General features: G+C 42.1%; 1 protein-coding gene across 1 annotated transcript in view; it reads left to right on the forward strand.

Annotated features, from left to right (window-relative positions):
- The first annotated feature begins 3,315 nt into the window (after positions 1 to 3,315).
- Positions 3,316 to 22,215, forward strand: part of PTPRR (protein tyrosine phosphatase receptor type R) — a 304,723-nt gene continuing 285,823 nt past the window's right edge. The window contains exon 1 of the mRNA XM_077468720.1: positions 3,316 to 3,500. Coding sequence (XP_077324846.1) covers positions 3,443 to 3,500 — 58 coding nt within the window. The 5' untranslated portion in view covers positions 3,316 to 3,442. The remainder of the gene's footprint in view (positions 3,501 to 22,215) is intronic.

Below are 22,215 nucleotides of genomic sequence, written 5' to 3' on the forward strand. Positions count from 1 at the left end.
GTGGGATCTATCGGACTTTTTCCATCGGAAATTCCGGAAAAAAAAATTTGAAAGCAGGATCTCAAATTTTCCGACAAAAAAATCCAATCTGACTTTTTCCAATCGTTTGTAGAGAATTCCGATCAGATAAGGTGCCACGCATGTGCAGATCAAATTACGAGACCAAAGCTATTGGCTACTAGCCTCAACATAGTCCCGTCGTAACGAACGAACGTCATCATGTTCCGAACAATCTAATTTTCTGACAGCTTTGTCCAACCGTGTGTATGCAACACCAGTTTAGGACAAAATCCGTAGGAAAAAATCTGACGGATTTTGCTGTCGGAATGTCCGACCGTGTGTACAAGGCATAAGACTTCTCCCAGCTCCACAGCCTGCAGATGCTACTAGCCCTCCCGGCTGCTTGTCTACTAGCCCACCTGGCTGCTCCAAAGATCTCCCAGGACAGGGGATAAAGGGTTAAGCACATCACTGTCCTTTTGAAAGCTTGCTATATGTGGCAATCTCTCCCCTTGTGAATCCCTGGGTGTGCTGATGTACTCACTCTGCTCTCCTTGCTCTCTGCTGCTTTTTAGGCAAGTATCCTTCTCAGACTGTTCTTCTTATAGGATCTTCCCAAGCCAACTTGAAGCCAGCATAGAGACAGAGCCCCCCCCCCCCCCAAACCTAAGGGACCCATCCTTGGACACTGACAGCCTCTTCATAGCTCCATCTTCCACCTGACTCCCTGCAACCTAGGCTCTGCCCTATGTAAGGGCAGATCCATCCAACATGCCAATACATTTTGCCTGGGGATTGGTCAGAGCCTCCTAAGTATGCAGATGAGGATCTCCTAGCTTCTAGATCTAAGGGAAGGTACCAGAGACCTGCAGCTGTAGAGCTATCCAGCCTGAGCTTAAGTAGCCTGACCCAATTTCAGACTCACACACAAGAGGTTGCTACACTAGGGAAGCATCAATACCAGTTTTTCCAGAGCAAGTACGAGTACCAATACTTTTCCCAGTGGTGTATTTTGGTTTTGTGCTGCCCTAGGCAAGACTAAATCAAGCATCCCCCTGTCTAAATTTGTCTCACCCCAACCGCGGTATACCGTTCTTGTCTCAGGGTCTGATGGGGAAGCGGCAGCCATTCACAGTGAACAGCTGCTGCTTCCTCATCAGACCCTGAGACATGGTTCGTCCAAGTGTCATATATAGAATTACTGCCTATGATCTGCTGTTCGTGATGATACCTCACATGTGTATGACGATCATTGTTTGCTTGCATGCGTGCCTGACAGGCCTGTGTGAGAATGAGGTCACTATATATATTTTTTTTAATAATGAATTTATTTATTCTTTTTTTATTTTTACACTGTTGCTTAAATTTTTTTTTCTGATCACTTTTATTGCTGTCACAAGGATGTTTACATTCCTTGGACTGTAAAAGCTACTCTTTATGGAGAGATCTGGCGTCTATAAGACGCCAGATACCTCCTCTGCACTTAAAAGCATTCAAAACACCAAGATCAGTGTTTTTGAATGCTTAGGTTTAAAAACTGGTGCCAGTGGTTTCCAGTAAACCGGAAATGATGTCATGTCATCGCTTTTGGTTAACTGTTATGAACAGCCAATCAAAGCAGTTCCCAACTTTGCTTGGCTGTCCGGCTAGCTGGTGCATGCGCCGGCTGGTCGCTCAGGTTTCCCGGTGGGATGGGAGAGCCAGAGAGAGCTGGGGAAGGAGGTGAGATAAGGGAGGTCCGAATCCTATTACAAGAGAGCCAACTGCAGACTCTAAAAAAACGAGCTGCAGACATCATCACGGAACAACGACCAAACGGTGGTTAAAGAGCTGCCTCTGCACTTCTGCCTGGGAGACGGCCCCCTGAAAAATGACATCCAAGGCTAATGCCTTATTTGTCTCGCGATACGCTCCTGACTTTTCCCCAAGCACTTACCAATACCAATTACTGATACCTATTTTTTGTGTGCAATTTCAGCCTATACAAAATTAATGGGCTCTCAGGCACTCTTGTAAATGCTTAGTTTTGGCACCAATACCAATATTGTTGCAACACTACTGACATGAAGAAACCTTTAATATCTTTTTTTGGGTTTCAGGCAACCCCTGCTAATAACTACTATATCTAGAGCTCACTATACATTCACTATACATTTATAGTGATGGTCACTAGGAAGATTTCTCCTACATTTGTGGTCATTAGGAAGATCCATACAAATGGCTAAAAAGATCATAGTTGTCAGAGATTACTTATATAAAAATCGAATTTGCTGATTGCTCATGGAACCCCAACAATCTCTGGAGGAACCCTAGGGTTCCACAGAATGCTGGTTGTGAAAGGCAATTTTTGGCAGGTCAAAGGCAAGCCAGGTCGATAATAGGAAATCCAGATTAGAATACACAGAGGCATGGGGGGGGTAGGGGCATTTGACGTGGCGGCACAGCGGTGTAGTGGTTAGCACTCTCGCCTAGCAGTAAGAAGGGTCGCTGGTTCAAATCCAAACCACGAGACTACATGCCTGGAGTTTGCATGTTCTCCCTGTGCCTGTGTGGGTTTCCTCCAGGTACTCCGGTTTCCTCCCACACTCCAAAGACATGCAGGTAGGTTAATTGGCTTCTGTCCAAAATTTACCCTAGTATATGAATGGGGACCTTGGATTGTGGGCTCCTTGAGGGTTGGGACTGATGTGAGTGTGCAATGTACAGGGATAGGGACAATTGTAGATACTCACTCAGGTTGAACTGGATGGACTGGTGTCTTTATTCAACCTTACTAACTATGCAACTATGATCATCCAGCAAAGCAGCAGTATTTTTTAGGCTAGTGGGCACCAGCATGTGTCATGTTATGCGTGCACCAGTGTGCATGTGCATTCGCCAACTCGCTCCACCTGCGTGCGCTATCATACGGCCATGATGAGTATTGGCAGTTCTCTGCCCATTCTTCTGACAATCTAGTGCAAATGCTCCAGAATGCATTTAAAATTGCAGTGTATTTAGTGCTGTTGCATCCCATTATCTGATATATATATATAAATGACTATAGATTTATGATCAAGTATTCTAGTATATAGCACTTATCTTGGTATATAGTGCATAGTTATTATAGAAAGTTGATCATAAACAGAAGCTGCCAGTGCAGTGGCAATGCATTAAGCCAGAAGCCCCAGGGAGGTGGGAGCTCTGAAAGCCCTGACTTAAGAGCCCTTGGCAGGGAAGCTCCTGGCTGCCCTTTGTTTGATGAGCACACAGGCTTCCTCCTCTCCTATACACGGGATCAGGCGTCGCAGCTGAGTGGCCGGCTATGAGCACGTGCTTGTGCAGGCAGATCGCAGCAGCCTGGAGCCTGACACACTGCTGAGCGCTGCTTGCTGCTAGCCACAGCCTGCTCTCTACCTGCCAGGGACATCGGATGCTGCTCTAAATCACTGCCAATCTCACCATGCACAACAACTGCTGCTGCTTCCCCGTCCTCTGCCTATTGCTCTTCACTGCAGCAGGTAAGGTGCTCCACTTCTATTACTCTGCCAGGCAGGGGTGTGCTAGGAAACATATTGATCCATCTGCTAGGAATATAACATTGATCATGTCACTGATATCCCATCACCAAAAGACCATGCAGCAAGTCACTCTTGTGGGATTCTAGGCCAGTGTATGAAAATCAGAAAGACGTGTATATTATAGGATCACTGGGTATCCTGCTCTGCCATAGATGTGGGTCTGCCAAGGAGCTGGATCTAGCAGCATCAGGACCATGGCCATCACACTAAGCTGTCAGGTGTGATTCTACCCAAATTAACATGACTTTAATAATATAAAGAATGGTTTGTATATATCATACGTTCACTATGTATGCTGCAAACTGCTGCTCTAGCATAGATGTATATCTACCAGGAAGCTGGATCTGGCATCTTCAGAACCAACATCAGCATCATGGACAGCTCACCGATCTGTCAGGTGTAATTATATCCAAGTTAGCAAGACTTTATTGTAATAAAATAAATATTGCTTTGTATAGACCATACATTTACTAGATATCCTGCAAACTGCTGCTGTAACAGATGTATATCTGCCAAGACGCTGGATCTGACAGCTTCAGAGCCAGCATCAGGACCATGGACATTTTACTAATCTGTCAAGTCTAACTATATCCAAATTAGTATGACTTCATTAAAATAAATATTCGTTTGTATATATCATACATTCACTATATATATCGTGAAAACTGCTGCTCTAGCATAGCTGTGTACCTGCCAAGAAGCTGGATCTGGCAGCTTCAGAACCAGCATCAGGACCGTGGACAGCTCACTAATCCATCAGGTGTAATTATATCCAAGTTAGCAAGACTTTATTAAAATAAAAATTGGTTTATTTATATATATATATATATATATATATATCAATATATATATCATACATTCACTATATATATCCTGCAAACTTCTGCTCTAGCAAAGCTGTGTATCTGGCAGAATCAGGACCAGCATCAGGACCATGGACAGGTCACTCATCTATTAGGTGTAATTATATCCAAGTTATCATGACTTAATTAAAATTGGTATATATATATATATATATATATATATATATATATATATATATATATATATATTATACATTCACTATGTATACTACAAACTGCTGCTCTAGCATAGCTGTGTATCTGCCAAGAAGCTGGATCTGGCAGCTTCAGAACCAGCATCGGGACCATGGACAGCTCACTAATTTGTCAGGTGTAATTATATCCAAGTTAGCATGACTTTATTAAAATAAAAATTGGTGTATATATATATATATATATATATATATATATATATATATATATATATATATATATAATATCATACATTCACTATATATATCCTGCAAACTCCTGCTCTAGCAAAGCTGTGTATCTGCCAAGAAGCTGGATCTGGCAGCATCAGTACCAGCGTCAGGACCATGGACAGGTCACTCATCTATTAGGTGTAATTATATCCAAGTTAGCATGACTTAATTTAAATTAATATTGGTTTTATATATATATATATATATATATATATATATATCATAGCTGTGTATTTGCCAAGAAGCTGGACCTGGCAGCTTCAGAACCAGCATCAGGACCATGGACAGCTCACTAATTTGTTAGATGTAATTATATCAAAGTTAGCATGACTTTATTAAAAATAAATATTGGTATGTGCATATACATTCACTGGATATCCAGCAAACCGCTGCTCTGGCATAGCTGTGTATCTGAGCTGGATCTGGCAGCATCAGGACCAGCATCAGCACCATGAATAGCTCAGTAATCTGTCACTTATAGCCCAGTTATCATGACTTTATAAAAATAAAGAGTCGTGGTTTATGTATATTATACATCACTCTGTATTCCTGTAAACTGCTGTTCTAACATCTGCCAAGGAGTTGGATCTGGCAGCATCAGCACCATGGACAGCTCACTAACATGTCCAGCTTTATAATACATTCTGGCATCACATGAGATTAAATAATCTGTGTTATGTAAATTATACTTTCCTTGAAGATCACCCACATTATGAGATGTAACCCTTCGGTGTTCATTATCTCTAATGCATAGGAGAAAAAATGAGAATGCAGGCAGTAATTGAGTAGCACAATGTATATAGCACATGCTATACAGGCTTGCCTTTAGTGCCGCCATAACATGTCTCACCGTGCTTTCTATCTTACAGTATAAGCATTCATTTTTTATTAATCACTGACTGTGGTTGCATGTTTACAAATTTGGGATCTTTGTAATGCTAAATGAGATGCATATATACTTTACTTTGAAAAACAAATGTTTCCTTTAGAACAAGGGCAGGCATGTGTGCTTATTATTAGAGGGATACAGAATTAATGGAAACAAGAATCTACATGAACCAGGGAGACTGTGCAGTGAACACAGAAGAACACATCTCTATATTTAGAAGCAGCAGACATACAAATAGGTTTTGCTTCCCATATTGCTGCATAATACTTTAAACCTGGTAATTCTGATGGATCATTCAAGTAATCTGCCATCATTACTGTCAAGTCGGTTTGATCCTTCACCTGTCTGAATGACTTACTTGGGAGAACATTGTTGCTGTGTTGCAAGTAGCATATTACTCAATGCAAGGCTTGATACACTGCTATACCATAATCGTTATGCAAAACTGGTGGTGCTTCAGTGTTCTCTATATGTTGCAAGCTATTTCTTAAAGGTCATTTGAGAAATAGCTTGTATTAATTATATTTAAAGCTGAAGATTATTATTATTTTTTTTTGGGTGGGGGCCATCCTATTTATTTATCCCATCAAAAGTCACAACCTTCTCATGCTGCTGCTACAGGTGTGATAGACTTGCTCCACTTGTCCACCCTTTCCTTACTCCTCGACGATTCACAGAACTTGTACTATTATTGTCCCACAATGCAACGTGTTATGTGAATGGAGAAGGAGTGGATAAATGACAGGATCTCCCCTTCCCAATCACAGAATGTGTTGCATTGGTAAACAGAGTTCTGTGAATGGTGGAGGGGGCAGGTAGGGATGGGTGAGCTGCACATGACCTTCAGACTGGAGGCTACTGTTGTTAACCTCTGCAGCACTGGGAGATTGCTGCTATGGGCAGTATCCAGTGGCATGAAGGAAGGATGTTGTATATGCGTCAGCAGCCTGCAGGAAATTTGATATGCATAATTAGTCCACATTCACACCAGTGTAGCATGTGAGCATACACAAAATCCAATGATTTTCCTCATTAAGGGAATGCACATAAAATGTTTCTTACTAATAGTGCCAGTCATTGCTAAAGGTACCCAAAAGATGGCAAGCAAGAAGCTTGTGTGTACACATGCAAGAACACATGAAAAACATACAAAAGATACAGTAAAAATTGTGCAAAACACAAAAAGGTGCACAAACTTCTTTACTGTATTTGTTGGCTGCAGGGCAGCCCATTGAAATTAATAGGCTGCACTATGGGTGAAGAGTGAAAACATGCAAAAAATGCCCATAAGCACAATGCCCATTGTTGCGCTACACTAATGTAGATGGAGGCATACAGATGATTGTATTTGGTGTTGTATACCCCCCCCCCCCCCTCCAAAACAAAAGCTCTTAACCAAATATTTTCACCCTGTTTTTTAGGTGAGCAGAGCAGCCCATATGATAGGATGTTTCAATTTTTTTTATACATTTGCAATCTCACAGCAGCTTCACATATGGCATTACAAGTTGTTTGTAATAATATAAGCATAGACTTTAAAAAAAGGTGGAATAAAACTTTTTTAAAACCATACATGAAATGTGATTGGTTGCCTACATGGACATTCCAGGTGAGCACTAAAATAAAATCTGCAGGACTAATGGTGGGCACACACCCTTTGATTTTATTCTGTTTCAAACAATTTATTGACATTTCAGTATAACAATACAAAAACAAGAACACATATTAACAAACTTCAATCAGTACATTTTCACATGCATGTTACAGCTATAGTACTTTCTTCCAATAATGTTTTTTTAAGAGGTGGACAGAATGTCGGTACTCATGGAACTTTCTTCACCTGGGTTACGTTTGTTCCCTTTTTTGCTTGGGTGGTGAGAATAGGTCTTTGCTATAATGATCATTTTAAGGGTGCAAGCTTTGAGAACCCGTATGTGCTTCCCTGGTACGCAGACACCCCTATCGGGTTCAGACTGTGTCTGGAGGTGGGCACACTGGGCTATTGTATTCTGTGAAATTAAAAGGGTAACCCGCTTGTCCGAGGAATTATCCAGTGTGCCATTTCTGGGGTTAAGTACTGCCATGAGGGGGACTTCCCCAAGTGAGGGGAAACCCAGGTCATGGTAGGGCCGCGGATAGAGTTTCATGTCTTAAATAGGGCCAGCTGTATGGTATGGCTTATTTAGTGTATGGTCCTATCAGCATATTATCTGTTAAAGAATATGTAGGGGGTTTATTTCCAGACAACGTGTGGCTTGCTTTTGGGTCTGGTGGACTCATGTATGAGTCATGTTATGAGTTGTTGTTTGCTGCCTCCGGGCTAATGTTGGTATTTTGATGTATGAGGTTATGGTAATCTGGGGTGGCTTTAAAATGCCTCCAACAGGACCAGGTTTTTTTAAATTTGGTTGGGCTAGCTGTATGGTATGGCTTATTTAGTGTATGGTCCTATCAACATATTATCTGTTAAATACTATGTAGGGGGTTTATTTCCAGGCAACGTGTGGCTTACTTTTGGGTCTGGTGGACTCATGTATGAGTCGTATTATGAGTTGTTTGCCGCCTCTGGGCTAATGTTGGTCTTTTGATGTACGAGGTTACGGTAATCTGGGGTGGCTTTAAAATGCCTCCAAAGGGACCAGTTTTTTATTTTATTTGGTAGGGCTTTCTTTGGATTGGTGTATGAGGGCTTCCATTTCCTTTATTCGTTAAATATGTTGAAGCCACCTGAGGATAGTAGGGGGGTTGTTTAGTCTCTACAAACTTTGATTTTATTATCTGATTGCAGATTTGCATAAAATGATCAAATTAGAAACCAATCAAATAGTCTTAACTCCCTTTCCAATTGAGTTATATTTGATTCAATCAAATTGTGTCCATAAGCCAGGGCAGAAAATTATTTATCATTTGCAATGCTCTGTAGCACCAATATGCTTTGTTTGTAAATATGATCATATTTCGATAGATCAGATTATGAGATCACATAATGGAAACAGATATGTGATTGATACATATGATCATAATCTTCCATTGTATTTTGACTATAGATCGAAATCCATTTTCCTGTGTGTGTGGCATATCGATCAAATTGATTATTAACTAGAAGTCGATTATTCCTATCTGAAGAGATTGATAAGAAAATAAATCCATCATTTATCAAGTCAAGTGTGTATAGCCACCATAAGGCCTAGTTTGCACAGATTTTATGAGAAGGCATTTGACGAGTGGTTTCCTAGCTTGAGGAATGCTCACCAAATGCTTCCTCATTTCTGTTATTGTAACCAGTAAGATAAAATAAATGTATACACACTAGAGTATATGGTGACTCTTTGCTTCTTTGCACCATTCATTGGCTGGTTTTGTTCTTAGCAGGGTGTGCAGGGTTCTTGTGGCAATTGGTTGACTTGATTTTTTTTCAGCTGACCATTTGTTGCAGCTGTCTAACTGCTCTTCATCCCGTTCCTACACAGGTATTAAAATGCAGTCTCAGGTGATGCTGATGATATGACTGTTAAAGTGGAAGTAAACCCATCGATTTAAACAGTTAAAAAAAAAAGGCATGCCGGGAATGCTAACTGCACATTGGCTGTGCTCTCAGCCAAACTATCAAACCATCCAATGGCTGGTGTCATAACGAATCACATGTGCAGCACCATAGCAGTTGAAGATTAAACAGAGGCAAAGATGGCAGCTTCCTTGGCTGAAAACGATAGGGGAGTTTACTTCCACATTAAAGAAATGCATGACCTTGTTACAGTAGAGTTCCTGTTGCTGGCTGCAACTTGCACTAATGGAAGGAGCAGCAGACCAAAGGAAAAAAAGAGTCCAGATTTGTTTATTAGTTTATACTAAAAAAATCCAACACATTTGGGGGGTCAGACCCCCCCCCCACCCCATCTGGGCTTCAGTTAAAATACGAACATTGAATGGTCACAGGCTTTCCTCTGTGCAGGGAAGCTAATTTCTGGATCTGGGGAAATACCGACCAGCAGTATCTATGTGAGCAATCAAGATCGGGATAAAAAAAGATACACTTTAGGTTGCCCATAGACCGTAGAGAGGAGCTCCAGTCTTCCCCCAAAAAATTTAAAGTGTTTGTAGCTGCTGACTTTTAATATAAGAAAAGTCCAGGGATCCAGCGATGTCCTCAGCTGAGCCTATTTTTCAATAGGTTTTAGGTCCAGTCGCCGACATCTAATGTAAGGGAGACTGGCAGCGACGTGTTTTGGCTTCACAGCTGGTGTCCTACTGCACATGCATGAGCTGCGTTGCCCTTTGTGAATGGTCCCACAGTCTTCTGGGACCTGTAATCTGTACCAGAAGGCATCGGAGGGAAGGAGGGCGTCACAGACTTCTGCTAATATCGCCGCAGCTCTTGTTTATTGTTGCCATACCCCACCAAAAATTTTCATCCCAAATCTATGGGCAGCTTTAGATAAGCCATCTAATATGCTGGTGTAATGTAAGCTAAAGTAAAGTACTGTTGGGTCACATTGCCGTTATCGGTCATCATTATTACATTTAACTTGTGGACTAATTATATGTACGTATGACATGTGGGCTTATGATAATTAAAAAAAAAATGTAGCTTGGCTAAATACATTATATTTTATTTAATTACTCAGTAGGGTTTTATATTGCCAATCTAGATAGACTGGGATTTTGCTGTTAACAGTTACAGAAATTGTATTAAATATAAAATGCCTTCTCATTGTATACCTGCATTTTAAGTGCATCATTTACAATAGAGCTACAGCATCCATTCACACCAGAATGTTTATGTAAAAGTCAGCATGGAAGCTTACATAACTATTGATGGTGTTAAGCATTTCCTGTTCTCTGCTAATACCCCTAAGGCTTAAACAGTATATTCATCATGTAAATAATCTAGGGTCCAATTTGTTATAGTAGGATTATCCACAATGTTTTCCGGTCAGACTGCTATTGCAATCCAGTACAAATTGATACAGATCTAAAGACTTAAAATACCCCATTGTATTTTTTATTTTTTTTTTACAATTCACATATCCAATCTTATAGAGAGGCGCTCTTATTTTTTAAGAATAGAACATTCCATTTTATATACTGTAAACTATACACTATACAGTGCCTTCAAAAAGTATTCCTACCCCATGAAATTGTCCACATTTTGTCATGTTACAACCAAAAACGTGAATATATTGTATTGTGATTTTATATGATAGACCAAAGCAAAGTGGCACATAATTGTAAAGTGGAGGGAAAATGATAAATGGTTTTCCATTTTTTTTACAAATAAATATGTGAAAAGTGAGGCGTGCATTTGTATTCAGCAGACCTTTACTCTGATACCCCTAACGAAAATCGAGTCCACCTGTGTGTCATTTAATCTCAGTATAATTACAGCTGTTCTGTGATCCCCTCAGAGGTTTGTTAGAGAACTTTAGTGAACAAACAGCATCATAAAGGCCAAAGAACACACCAGGCAGGTCAGGGATAAAGTTGTAGAGAAGTTTAAACTAGGGTTACATTTTAAAAAAATATCTCAAGCTTTGACCATCTCACGGAGCACTGTACTATCCATCATCCGAAAATGGAAAGAGTATGGTAAAACTGCAAACCTACCAAGACATGGCCGTCCACCTAAACTGACAGGCCGGGCAAGGAGAGCATTAATCAGAGAAGCAGCCAAGAGACCCATGGTAGCTCTGGAGGAGCTGCAGAGATCCACAGCTCAGGTGGGAGAATCTGTACACAGGACAACTATTAGTTGTGCATTCAACAAATCTGGCCTTTATGGAAGAGTGGCAAGAAGAAAGCCATTGCTGAAAGAAAGCCATAAGAAGTCCAGTTTGCTTTTTGCAAGAGGCAATGTAGGGGACACAGCAAACATATAGAAGAAGGTGCTCTGGTCAAATGAGACCAAAATTTTACTTTTTAGCCTAAAAGCAAAATGCTATGTATGACAGAAAACTAACACTACACATCACTCTGAACACACCTTTTTCCACCGTAAAACAATGGTGGTGATAGCATCATGTTGTGGGAGGCTGCCAGGGACAGGGAAGCTGGTCGGAGTTGATGGGAAGATGGATAGAGCCAAATACAGGGCAACCTTAAAAGAAAACCTGTTAGAGTTTGCAAATGACTTGAGACTGTTTGGTTCAGGTTCACCTTCCAGCAGGATAAGGACCCTAAACATACAGCCAGAGCTACAATGGAATGGTTTAATTCAAAGCATATTCATGTGTTAGAATGGCCCAGGTAAAGTCCAGCCCCAAATCCAATTGAGAATCTGTGGCAAGACTTAAAAATTGCTGTTCAAAGACATCCTCCATCCAATCTGACAGAGCTTGAGCTATTTTGCAAAGAAGAAGGGGCAAAAATGTCACTCTCACATCCCCAAAAAGGCTTACAGCAAAAGGTGGTTCTACAAAGTATTGATACTTTTCACATATTTATTTGTAAAAAATTTGGAAAACCAGTTATACTTTTCCTTCCACTCCACAATTTTGTGCCACTTTGTGTTGGACTATCACATAAAATCCCAATAAAATACATTTACGTTTTTGGTTGTAACATGACAAAATATGGAATATATATATATATAGATATAGATAGATAGATATATCTACATATATATATATATATATATATATATATATATATATATATATATATATATATATATATATATATATATATATATATATATATATATAATGTAGTACTGTGCAAAAGTTTTAGACAGGTGTGAAAAAATGCTATAAATTAAGAATACTTGAATACTTTCAGTAACAGAAGCGTTTATATTTTAATTTTATCAATTAACAAAACGTAAATGTAAATGAACAGAAGAGAAATCCAAATAAAATCAATATTAGGTGTGACCACCCTTTGCCTTTAAAACAGCATCAATTCTTCTAGATACACTTGCACATGATTTTTGAAGGAACTTAGGCAGGTAGGTTGTTCCAAACATCTTGGGGAACTAACCACAAATCTTCTGTGGATGTAGGCTGCCTCATATTCTTCTGTCTCTTCATGTAATCCCAGACAGATTTGATGATGCTGAGACCAGGACTTTGTGGGGGCCAAACCATAATTTCCAGGACTCTTTGTTTTTCTTTATGCTGAAGATATTTCCTAATGACATTGGCTGTATGTTTGGGGTCGTTGTCCTGTTGCAGAATAAATTTGGGGCCAATCACACTCCTCCGTGATGGTATGGCATGATGGATAAGTATCTGCCTACCTTAAAGCCAAGAAAGCTGCCACCATAGCCTTTGTTTGATCTGCAGTTGCCATGGTGATACACATATGATCAGTTATGACACCAGCAATTTGATGGGTTAACAGTATATTTAAGAGTAAATGCACCTGCTATAGTCATCATTCACATCAGTCCTTGAATGTAACTGTTATAGGAAACAGTTCAATTTGTTTAGTTCCACTTTAAAGAGGAACTAAAGTCACTATACTTACCTCTCCAATGGTCTTAAGTCCACAGCTCATGCCACAGAAGTCCATGCTCATGCTACAGAAAACTGATGGCAGGTGGGCAAATATATTTTATTGCAGAAGAGACATTGCATGTCTCTTCTACAATAAACAGTTTGCCTGCTTGTAGGTTTTTTATGCTGCCTTCAGCTTTAACCACTTGTCGATCGAGTAATAGCCGATTGATGGCTACAGCATGGTCGGCTTCTTCTGGGAGGGCATACAGGGACGTCCCTCCAGAATCACACTTCCCGTGCACCCCCTGGGGCACGCACCAGGGAATATCCATGTTAATTGGATCCTCCGGACCCAGCACATCACGGATTGGGGCAAAGGGCCAATGACAATGCCCCTTTACCGTGCGATCACTCCGTCCAATGACGGAGCAATCACTTGTCAACAAACTGGTGCAGGTTTAGGTCTCTCCTCTTCTTGCACACTGTACACACTGATCAGTACAGCATGCAAAGAGAGGAGAGAGATGCAGCAGTACTCACCTGTGCCTCACCCGTGCCTCATTTATGCCCATCTGTGCCTCATTCATGCCCATCTGTGCCTCATTCATGCCCATATGTGCCTCAATTATACCCATCTGTGCCTAATCCATGCATCATCTGTGCCTCATTCATGCCCATCTGTACTTCATCAATGCCTCATCCGTACCTCATTAATGCCCATATGTGCCTTATCCATGCCCATCTGTGACTCATTGATGCCCATATGTGCCTCAACCATTCCCATCTGTGCCACATCCATGCTTCATCTGTTCCTCATTCATGCCCATTTGTGCCTCATCCATGCTTCATCTGTGCCTTATTCATGCCCATCTGTGCCTCATCCATGCCTCATTCATGCCCATCTGTGCCTCACACGTGCCTCATTTATGCCCATCAGTGCCACATCCATGCCTCATCTGGCCTCATCCATGCCTCAGCTGTGGTCATTCATGCCTCATCCGTGCCTCATTCATGCCCATCTGTGCCTCATTCATGTTTATCTATGCCTCATCCATGTCTCATCCATGCCTCATTCATGCCCATCTGTGCCTCATCCATGCCCATCTGTGCCTCATTCATGCCCATCCGTGCCTCATCCGTGCCTCATTCATGCCCATCCATACCACATCCATGCCTCATCAGTGCCACATCCATGACTCATCCGTGCCACATCAATGCCTCATCTGTGCCTCATCCATGCCCATCAGTGCCACATCCATGCCTCATCTGGCCTCATCCGTGCCTCAGCTGTGGTCATTCATGCTAATCCATGCCACATAAGTGCTCATCCGTACCACATCAGTGCTCATCTGTGCCACATCAGTGGCACTACAGTGCTTAGCAGTGCCCTACAGTGCCTCACAAAATAGGTAGTTATAATAATAGGTAGTTAGGAAATTTGATTTGTAATTTTATGTCCCTAGAGCACCTGACGTGCCCCCTGAATGTTGGTCCTCTGTATGTGGCCATGCTGTGTAAAAGTCTCACATGTGATATTGCCATACTCAGGAGGAGTAGCAGAATGTATTTTGGGGTGTAATTTGTGTTATGCACATGCTGTGTCTTATGCCGCATACACACGTAGCCGACTATCCGCCGGACTGTCCGTCGGACTTTCCGAACGGGCTACTCGGCCACACACGGCACTTTTTCAGCGGACTAATACGGCGTACTAAGTCCGCCGTACTATCCGCCGTACTTTTGAAATGAACGGACTCGCCCACACACGCGGAGGAAAGTCCGCTCATTTCGAGCGCGTCTCCAGGTAGGCGGGCCCGCGAAGGAGACGTCGCTGGCCCCGCCACCTGGAATGGACTTAAAGGGGAACCCCAACGCCAAAAAAAAACGGCGTGGGGTCCCCCGCAGGTCCACATCAGACGCTTGTCCGAGCACGCTACCCGGCTGGCCAGGAAAGGGGGGGGCGAGCGAGCGCCCCCCCCCTCCTGAGCCGTACCAGGCCGTGTGTCCTCAACATGGGGGGCGCCTTGGGGAAGGGGGGGCCGTGCGGCCCCCCCACCCCAAAGCACCTTGTCCCCATGTTGATGAGGACAAGGGCCTCTTCCCGACAACCCTGGCCGTTGGTTGTCAGGGGCGGGGGGCTTATCGGAATCCGGGAGCCCACTTTAATAAGGGGGCCCCGGATACCTGCCCCCCACCCTATGTGAATGAGTGAAAAAAAGTACAAAAAAAACACAACACAGGGTTAAAATAGCTCTTTTACTAGCGGAGGAGCCTGGCTTTATTCCTCGCCGCCGGCCTCTTCTTCCGACTTCGGGGGTCTTGTCCCCTTCTTCGGTTCTTCTGCCGGGCCACCGTGCCTTCTTCTAGCTCTTTTACAGGCGGTGGCCCGGTCTTCTGTCGCCGCTGTCCTCGCTGCCTTCTGTTTTTCTGTTCTTCTCTTCAGATGTTGCCTCGTCGCATCCTCCGCTCACAATGGCAGGGACCCGACGCGCGGTGACTTATATAGGGACATCACCGGATGATTTCCCCACCTATTATAACGTCACAGTCCCAGCATCCTCTGGGACTGTGACACCATAATGGGCGGGGACATCATCCGGCGATGTCCCTATATAAGTCACCGCGCGTCGGGTCCGTGCCATTGTTATAACCGAAGAAAAGTGAATTTTCTTTACAAAATTGTCTGTCTTTTTTCATTTATAGTGCAAAAAATAAATAAAAAATACCCAGTGGTGATGAAATACCACCAAAAGAAAGCTAAATTTTTTTGAAAAAAAGGCAAAAATGTCATATAGGTACAGTGTTGAATGACTGAGTAATTGTCATTCAAAATGTGAGAGTGCTGAAAGCTGAAAATTGGCCTGTTAGGAAGGGGGTATAAGTGCCCGATGGGCAAGTGGTTAAAGTGGTTGTAAAGCCTCAAGATTTTTCACCTTAATGCATTATATGCATTAAGGTGAAAAACCTTCTGTGCTGCAGAACCCCCTTTTTCTTACCTGAGCCCAATCCGACGATGTACAGAAGTACAGCTGCTCCAGCCACTGTTTCTCTCCTCCATTGGCTCCCACTGCTGTCAATCAAATCCAGTGACGTGGGGGCCAGGGCTCAGTCCCACTGTCCGTGTCAATGGACGCAGCAGTTGGGACTTGGGACTCGGGAGTGAGCCTGCCTCCCCCAGGGAAAGGGGCTTTCCTTGGGGGCACCTGGTCCACCTCTGTGGGAAACTTGGAAAGAAGAAAGAAATGGCTGCACATCCAGAACTTCCGATTGCCTTTTATTTTGTTTCACAAAGATAACACCAAAGACACCAAACTGTGCTCACGTAGATGCGTTTCACTCATACATCTTGTGCTTAATCATTACCAATAATGATTAATAATGATTAAGCACAAGATGTATGTGGGAAACGTGTCTACGTGAGCACAGTTTGGTGTCTTTGGTGTTATCTTTGTGAAACAATATAAAAGGCAATCAGAAGTTCTGGATGTGCAGCCATTTTTTTCTTCTTTCTTTAGTCCAGACAAGGTCATTATTTTGCTTGTATTGTCTGTATCCAACTGTATCGCTGTTTTATATTTTAACTTAATGCTAGTTATGTTCATGTGGCAGATAATGAACAATTCATAGCACCATTAGTACATGTGGATAACACAACTGGTAGCTATAAAGAAATGCTGAATATATTCTTTTTAGGTATCATTAAATAAATATTTGTAATTAGCTTCCTTCACTACTTTGTGCTGTACATTGTGCAAGGCTGCATAATCTATACAGCTGTAGAAAAGGTATCCCATTTTATTCTTTTCTGCTATAAGTAGACCCAGTTCCCAAGGTATCCAGAGTTCTATATATAGATTTCACAGAACTGTGGTTTTCTGGGGAAGCCTGTAATAGCCTGGGATGACTCAGATGTCACCGCTCTTCTCGAGAGCCATCTTAATAGAATTTCATACATGCATCAGCCTGTCACAAGTGCCTCTTGCTTTATCTTCTATAAAGTCAGCACAAAAAAACACTTGAAACCTGAATAGAAATTGTAATGATTTGTGTTTAGCAATATTCATGAAAAGTACTAAAACCTTGTACTTCAGATTAAAAGATAAACATGCAGCTGAAATACACATGTGTATGCTGTCTTATCTACCAAAAACGTGTAGCTCTGTTCAGCCACTTTTGTGATTCATACAACTCTGCCAGAAAGCACAGCCAGGAGGGGTGCACTACTTTCTCTGTTACAGTTAAAGGACAACAAAAGAAAAATGCAATATGTTTCAACTTACGGTCCTTAGATATGATGGTTGCATTTTTTTTAAGCAAAGAACTTTTATAGCAAATACAGAAAATACCTGTCGCCCTTGCCAGAATTGCAGTGTCCTTGTCACTTCCTGTGTATGCAAGAATATCTGCCTTCCTAGCTATCATTTCTAAGTTGCCCTGTCCCCCATGTAATTAAGGGATACAGGTATATTTGTAGTCCCTATTTAGAGAGAAGCCAAGGGTGACATCCATGGCTTCCTCAATAGATTCTATAGAGGAGTGATGTAGCCACCCAGGGACACTAAGGGCAGGAGGTGTGTAGTTCTAGATAGAAATTCTTCAGTAGTATGCGTTAGATAAAAGCATTTACATCACATAATGTTTTATGGTCACTAACAGGTTAGTATATTGGGTCTGTAGTGTAATGTCAGCCCCTGACCTAATTGGCATCTGGAGCTATCATACTACCTAAATCCATAGTATCCTACTATTTGTATTAGTCAAGTGCACACGTTGTTCAACAGTACCAAGCGAAAGGGGAATCTTTGAACCCCTGAAATGTGGTAGCTTTTTATAAAATGAGAATCTGAAAATAATACAATCTGTACTTTTTATGTTCTGCTTTTAGGGTTTCTCTCCTTGCACACTCAGTCCTTACTCTAGCAAAGAACTGATCTTTGGCCACCACTTTTGGGACAGCAACCTATGGATAATCATTCTCTCCATACTGTTAAGTCTTGGATGAGAATCCCTACTGCTCTAATGGCATAGAGCCAAGTGGGGACTATCATCCAGGTTGACCGATGGCTCTGGTAAGCTCAGAAACCACTGGGAAGTGGTGGGAGGGGGCACCTCTCCCACCACCTATAAATCTGATCTGGTGGCAAATCCGCCGCTGGGACCACTTTTATCTGAAAGCCGGCCGCCTGACTGAATAAAAGATACTGGGGATATTGCAGCTAGCCCTCATAACCCTGGTATTTAACGTCAAAGTAATAATGTACATTTGCAGTTAGACAGTCGGCAAGTGGTTAAGAGATCCAGAGCCCAACACCTTTTTTATCTACTGTCCCTGACATTGGACAGGGGCAGACAGAATGGAAAAGGACCAGAGATGTTTTGAGGTGAAAACTGAGGAGCACAACATCCAGGAGAGAAATATTGAATGCTGATTGGGATAAAACTATTACCTTGACATCTGAACCCTGGTTTATTTATTATAATGCCATTTACTCTTATCCCTGGATTAGAGATTATTACAGACAATTAGAGGCTTCCTAAAATCTCCTTTACCAACGACTAGCCTTATTTGCTCCTGTTATCCAGTTTGGCAATCTTCCCACTGTAGGCTTGTGTACAGTTGAGATATTTTTTTTGAGTAAAGATGGCCTTCATTAAATTATCTCTCATATACATTATTCTTTTTTTTATATCTGTATATAATATCTAATGGCTTTGGACCAGCAGGGAAGGCATCTATGAAACTGCCCCACTTTTGTGGGGAATGCACTATGAAGGTAGCAGCTAGTGTACACAAACTAGATCATGACAATCATCCCCGCTCTTCTCCCCTTCTGTGAAAAGAATACAAGATGTTTTGTGAATAGACACGGAGAGATTAGGATGCAGAGCGATAGCCTCACTATTATTTACTATATGATAGCCAGAACTGTTTTTTTCAGTTCTGAAAGATTGGCACTTGCATTCGTGTCTGAGATGAAGGACACCAACCATACATGGGAGACCAATCATTTTATTTTTACTTAGTAAATGCCCAAAAATAGTTTCTTACTGGAGTTTAGCTTTCAAGAATGTAAAACTCTCCTACATGTACCTAGAGTTGCCTACACATACCCACAGTAGCCTATAGTCTCCCTGCTATGGAGAAATCTTGGGCCATTTTAAAGATTACCTGTCTAATCCAGCACCATGCACATTCCTATTGTCCAGTGAGACAGTCTGTCATAGATATGGGCCACTAGGAAAGTGTAGGAGGCAGGAGGTAGGAAGAATATACTACCAGGAACATTGCCTGATTAGAACAGCCTGGAAATAAGTTGTAGCAGCCCAGACTGCAGGTTGTTTTGGGCATGTACATACACCTGTGCCTTTTTTATTATATATCTAATTGCAAATGTTTTTTATTCCAAATAACTGCTAATATCTTGCTCATTTAAGCTTAAATTGGAATTAAACCCTCCTATTCTCTACAGCCAAGGAAGCTGCTATCTTAACCTTTATGTGATCTGCAGTTGTGATGGTGCTCCACGTATTATCAGCTATGATACCAGTCATTTTATGGCTGAACAATTCAGTTGAGAGCAGAAGCAACTGTAAGAATTACCAATACACTCTGCAAGGGCCTTTCAGGCCTTTCCCACTCACACAGATGTCAAATTGGGAGCAGTGGCTGTGTTCATGTAGCTGCTGCATCCCATTTGACATGAATAGGGCTGCTTACACCTGTGCATCCCCATGCAGTAAAACATGGCCTTGGCACTGGTGTATGCTGTTTCTAAAGTCAGAAAGTTTTTTATCTTAATGCACTATGCAAAAACCTTCTGTCGGCAGCAGCCCCCTTCAACCCACCTAATACGTACCTGAGCCCCATCTCGATCCGGCGATGTTGCACAAGAGTCTCGGCTGTCTGGGACCCCCCCCTCCTTATTGGGACAGTAGAGAGTGCCCTCCACTGAGACAGTAGAGAGTTGCCATTGGCTCCCAGTGCTGTCAGTCAGTGAGCCAATGTGCGGAGAGAGAGGGTAGGGCCGAGCTGCAGCTCTGTGTCTGAATGGGCATACAGAACAGCGGCTCAGCTCGAGTGCCCCCTAGAAAGCTGCCCAAGTATGCCCATGTATGTATGCCTTATCATTCATGGCATGCCTTAAGTGTAACTGTTTTGGGAAACTATTAAATCAATGGGTTTAGTCTTACTTTAAGTTTTGCGACTTTAAAATGAATATCTGCAAGGATTAAACCTACAATATACCCCAATCAGCGTGTGAAAAGTCACTTTTTGGAAAAAAACCTGCTCATTCAGAAATTTTAGGGGCGTTTTTCAAAGATGTGCCCACAGAGCATTATTTCCTACTTTAGAATAGAGGGGGGAGGGGTTACAATCTTGGGAGATTCACCCTCTCTATGTGTCCAAGAGTGAAAGTGGAAAAAAATCCCAAATTTTGGGTTGTCCCTAGAACAGGAATATAGGGGAAATCTTCAATTGAGGACACTAGTTCTGTTGATGACCAGGGATTCCTTCACTTTGGAAGGATTTTCTCTCACTTTGCATTTTAACGATGGGACAGAAACTGGAGGGAAATCTCCCCAATGGGACACAATGGGTTGAAACCATAGAACTTTTAGTTCAACTTTATCTACTTTTAACCACTTACAGACCGGACCATTTTGCTGGTCAAAGACCAGACCACTTTTTGCGATTCGGCACTGCATCGCTTTAACTGACAATTGCGCGGTCGTGCGACGTGGCTCCCAAACAAAATTGATGTCCTTTTTTCCCCACAAATAGAGCTTTCTTTTGGTGGTATTTGATCACCTCTGTGGTTTTCATTTTTTGCACTATAAACAAAAAAATAGCAATGATTTTGAAAAAAAACATATTATTTTTTACTTTTTGCTATAATAAATATCCCCAAAAAATATTTAAAAAAACATTTTTTTCCTCAGTTTAGGCCGATACATATTCTTCTACATATTTTTGGTAAAAAACAATTTGCATTAAGCGATTATTGATTGGTTTGCGCAAAAGTTATAGCGTTTACAAAATAGGGGATAGTTTTATAGCATTTTTATAAAAAAATTTTTTTACTAGTAATGATGGCGATCAGCAATTTTTATCATGACTGTGACATTATGGTGGACACGGGACAATTTTGACACATTTTTGGGACCATTGGTATTGATACAGCGATCAATGCTAAAAAATTGCATTGATTACTGTAAAAATGTCACTGGCAGTGAAAGGGTTAACCACTAGGTAGCGCTGTGGGAGATAAGTGTGCCCTAGGGAGAGATTCTAACAGTGTGTGACACTTCACTGATCAGTGCTCCTGATTACAGGGAGAGCTGATCAGTGACAGTGTCACTCGGCAGAACGGGGACATGCTTGTTTACATTAGCATCTCCCCGTTCTTCCTCACTGTGAGACAATCGCGGGGATCCCCTACGGCGCACAAGTCCACGGGACCTGCGACCCGACTCACTGAGGTCCCAGCCGGCGTGCATGTGATGGCACGGCGGCAAATTTAAAGGGACATACCTGTACGCCCATTTGCCTTTCCATGCCATTCTGCTGACGTACATCGGCGTACATCGGCGTGCGCCAGTCGGGAAATTTAAGGTACCAAGGTTCCAAGGTTTGTTGCAGTTGCACGGGTGCCGCCTCTTAAAGGGCAACGTACAGGTATGTAAATTTGCCTGTACGTGCCCTTCTGCCACAGTATATCTGCGCGAGGCAGTCGGGAAGCAGTTAAAGAGGTCCTCAGCCATTACATATACCCATGAAGTGACTAACCTCACTTGATTCCATTATTTCTCTACAACCCTCTCAACTGTACAGCCTACTAAAACATACAGATCAAAATCTCTTTCTCAGATCCAGAAGGCAGGGGGAGGGGATCTGGCATCAAACAATACACTGCATTACGCGCATGACTTAGTGTAATCTGATACCTGAGTGGAGGGGATGGGCACATCCCCTATAGATAGACTCATAGAGAAATATTGACTGCTGAGGCTGGCAATCACCTGTTATGTGTTGAAGGGGGGCATGGCCATCACCTGAGATTG

Source organism: Lithobates pipiens, unplaced genomic scaffold, assembly GCF_037356315.1.
Source record: "Lithobates pipiens isolate NorthernLeopardFrog02 unplaced genomic scaffold, aLitPip1_a1.2 Scaffold_8, whole genome shotgun sequence".
Lineage (NCBI taxonomy): Eukaryota > Metazoa > Chordata > Amphibia > Anura > Ranidae > Lithobates > Lithobates pipiens.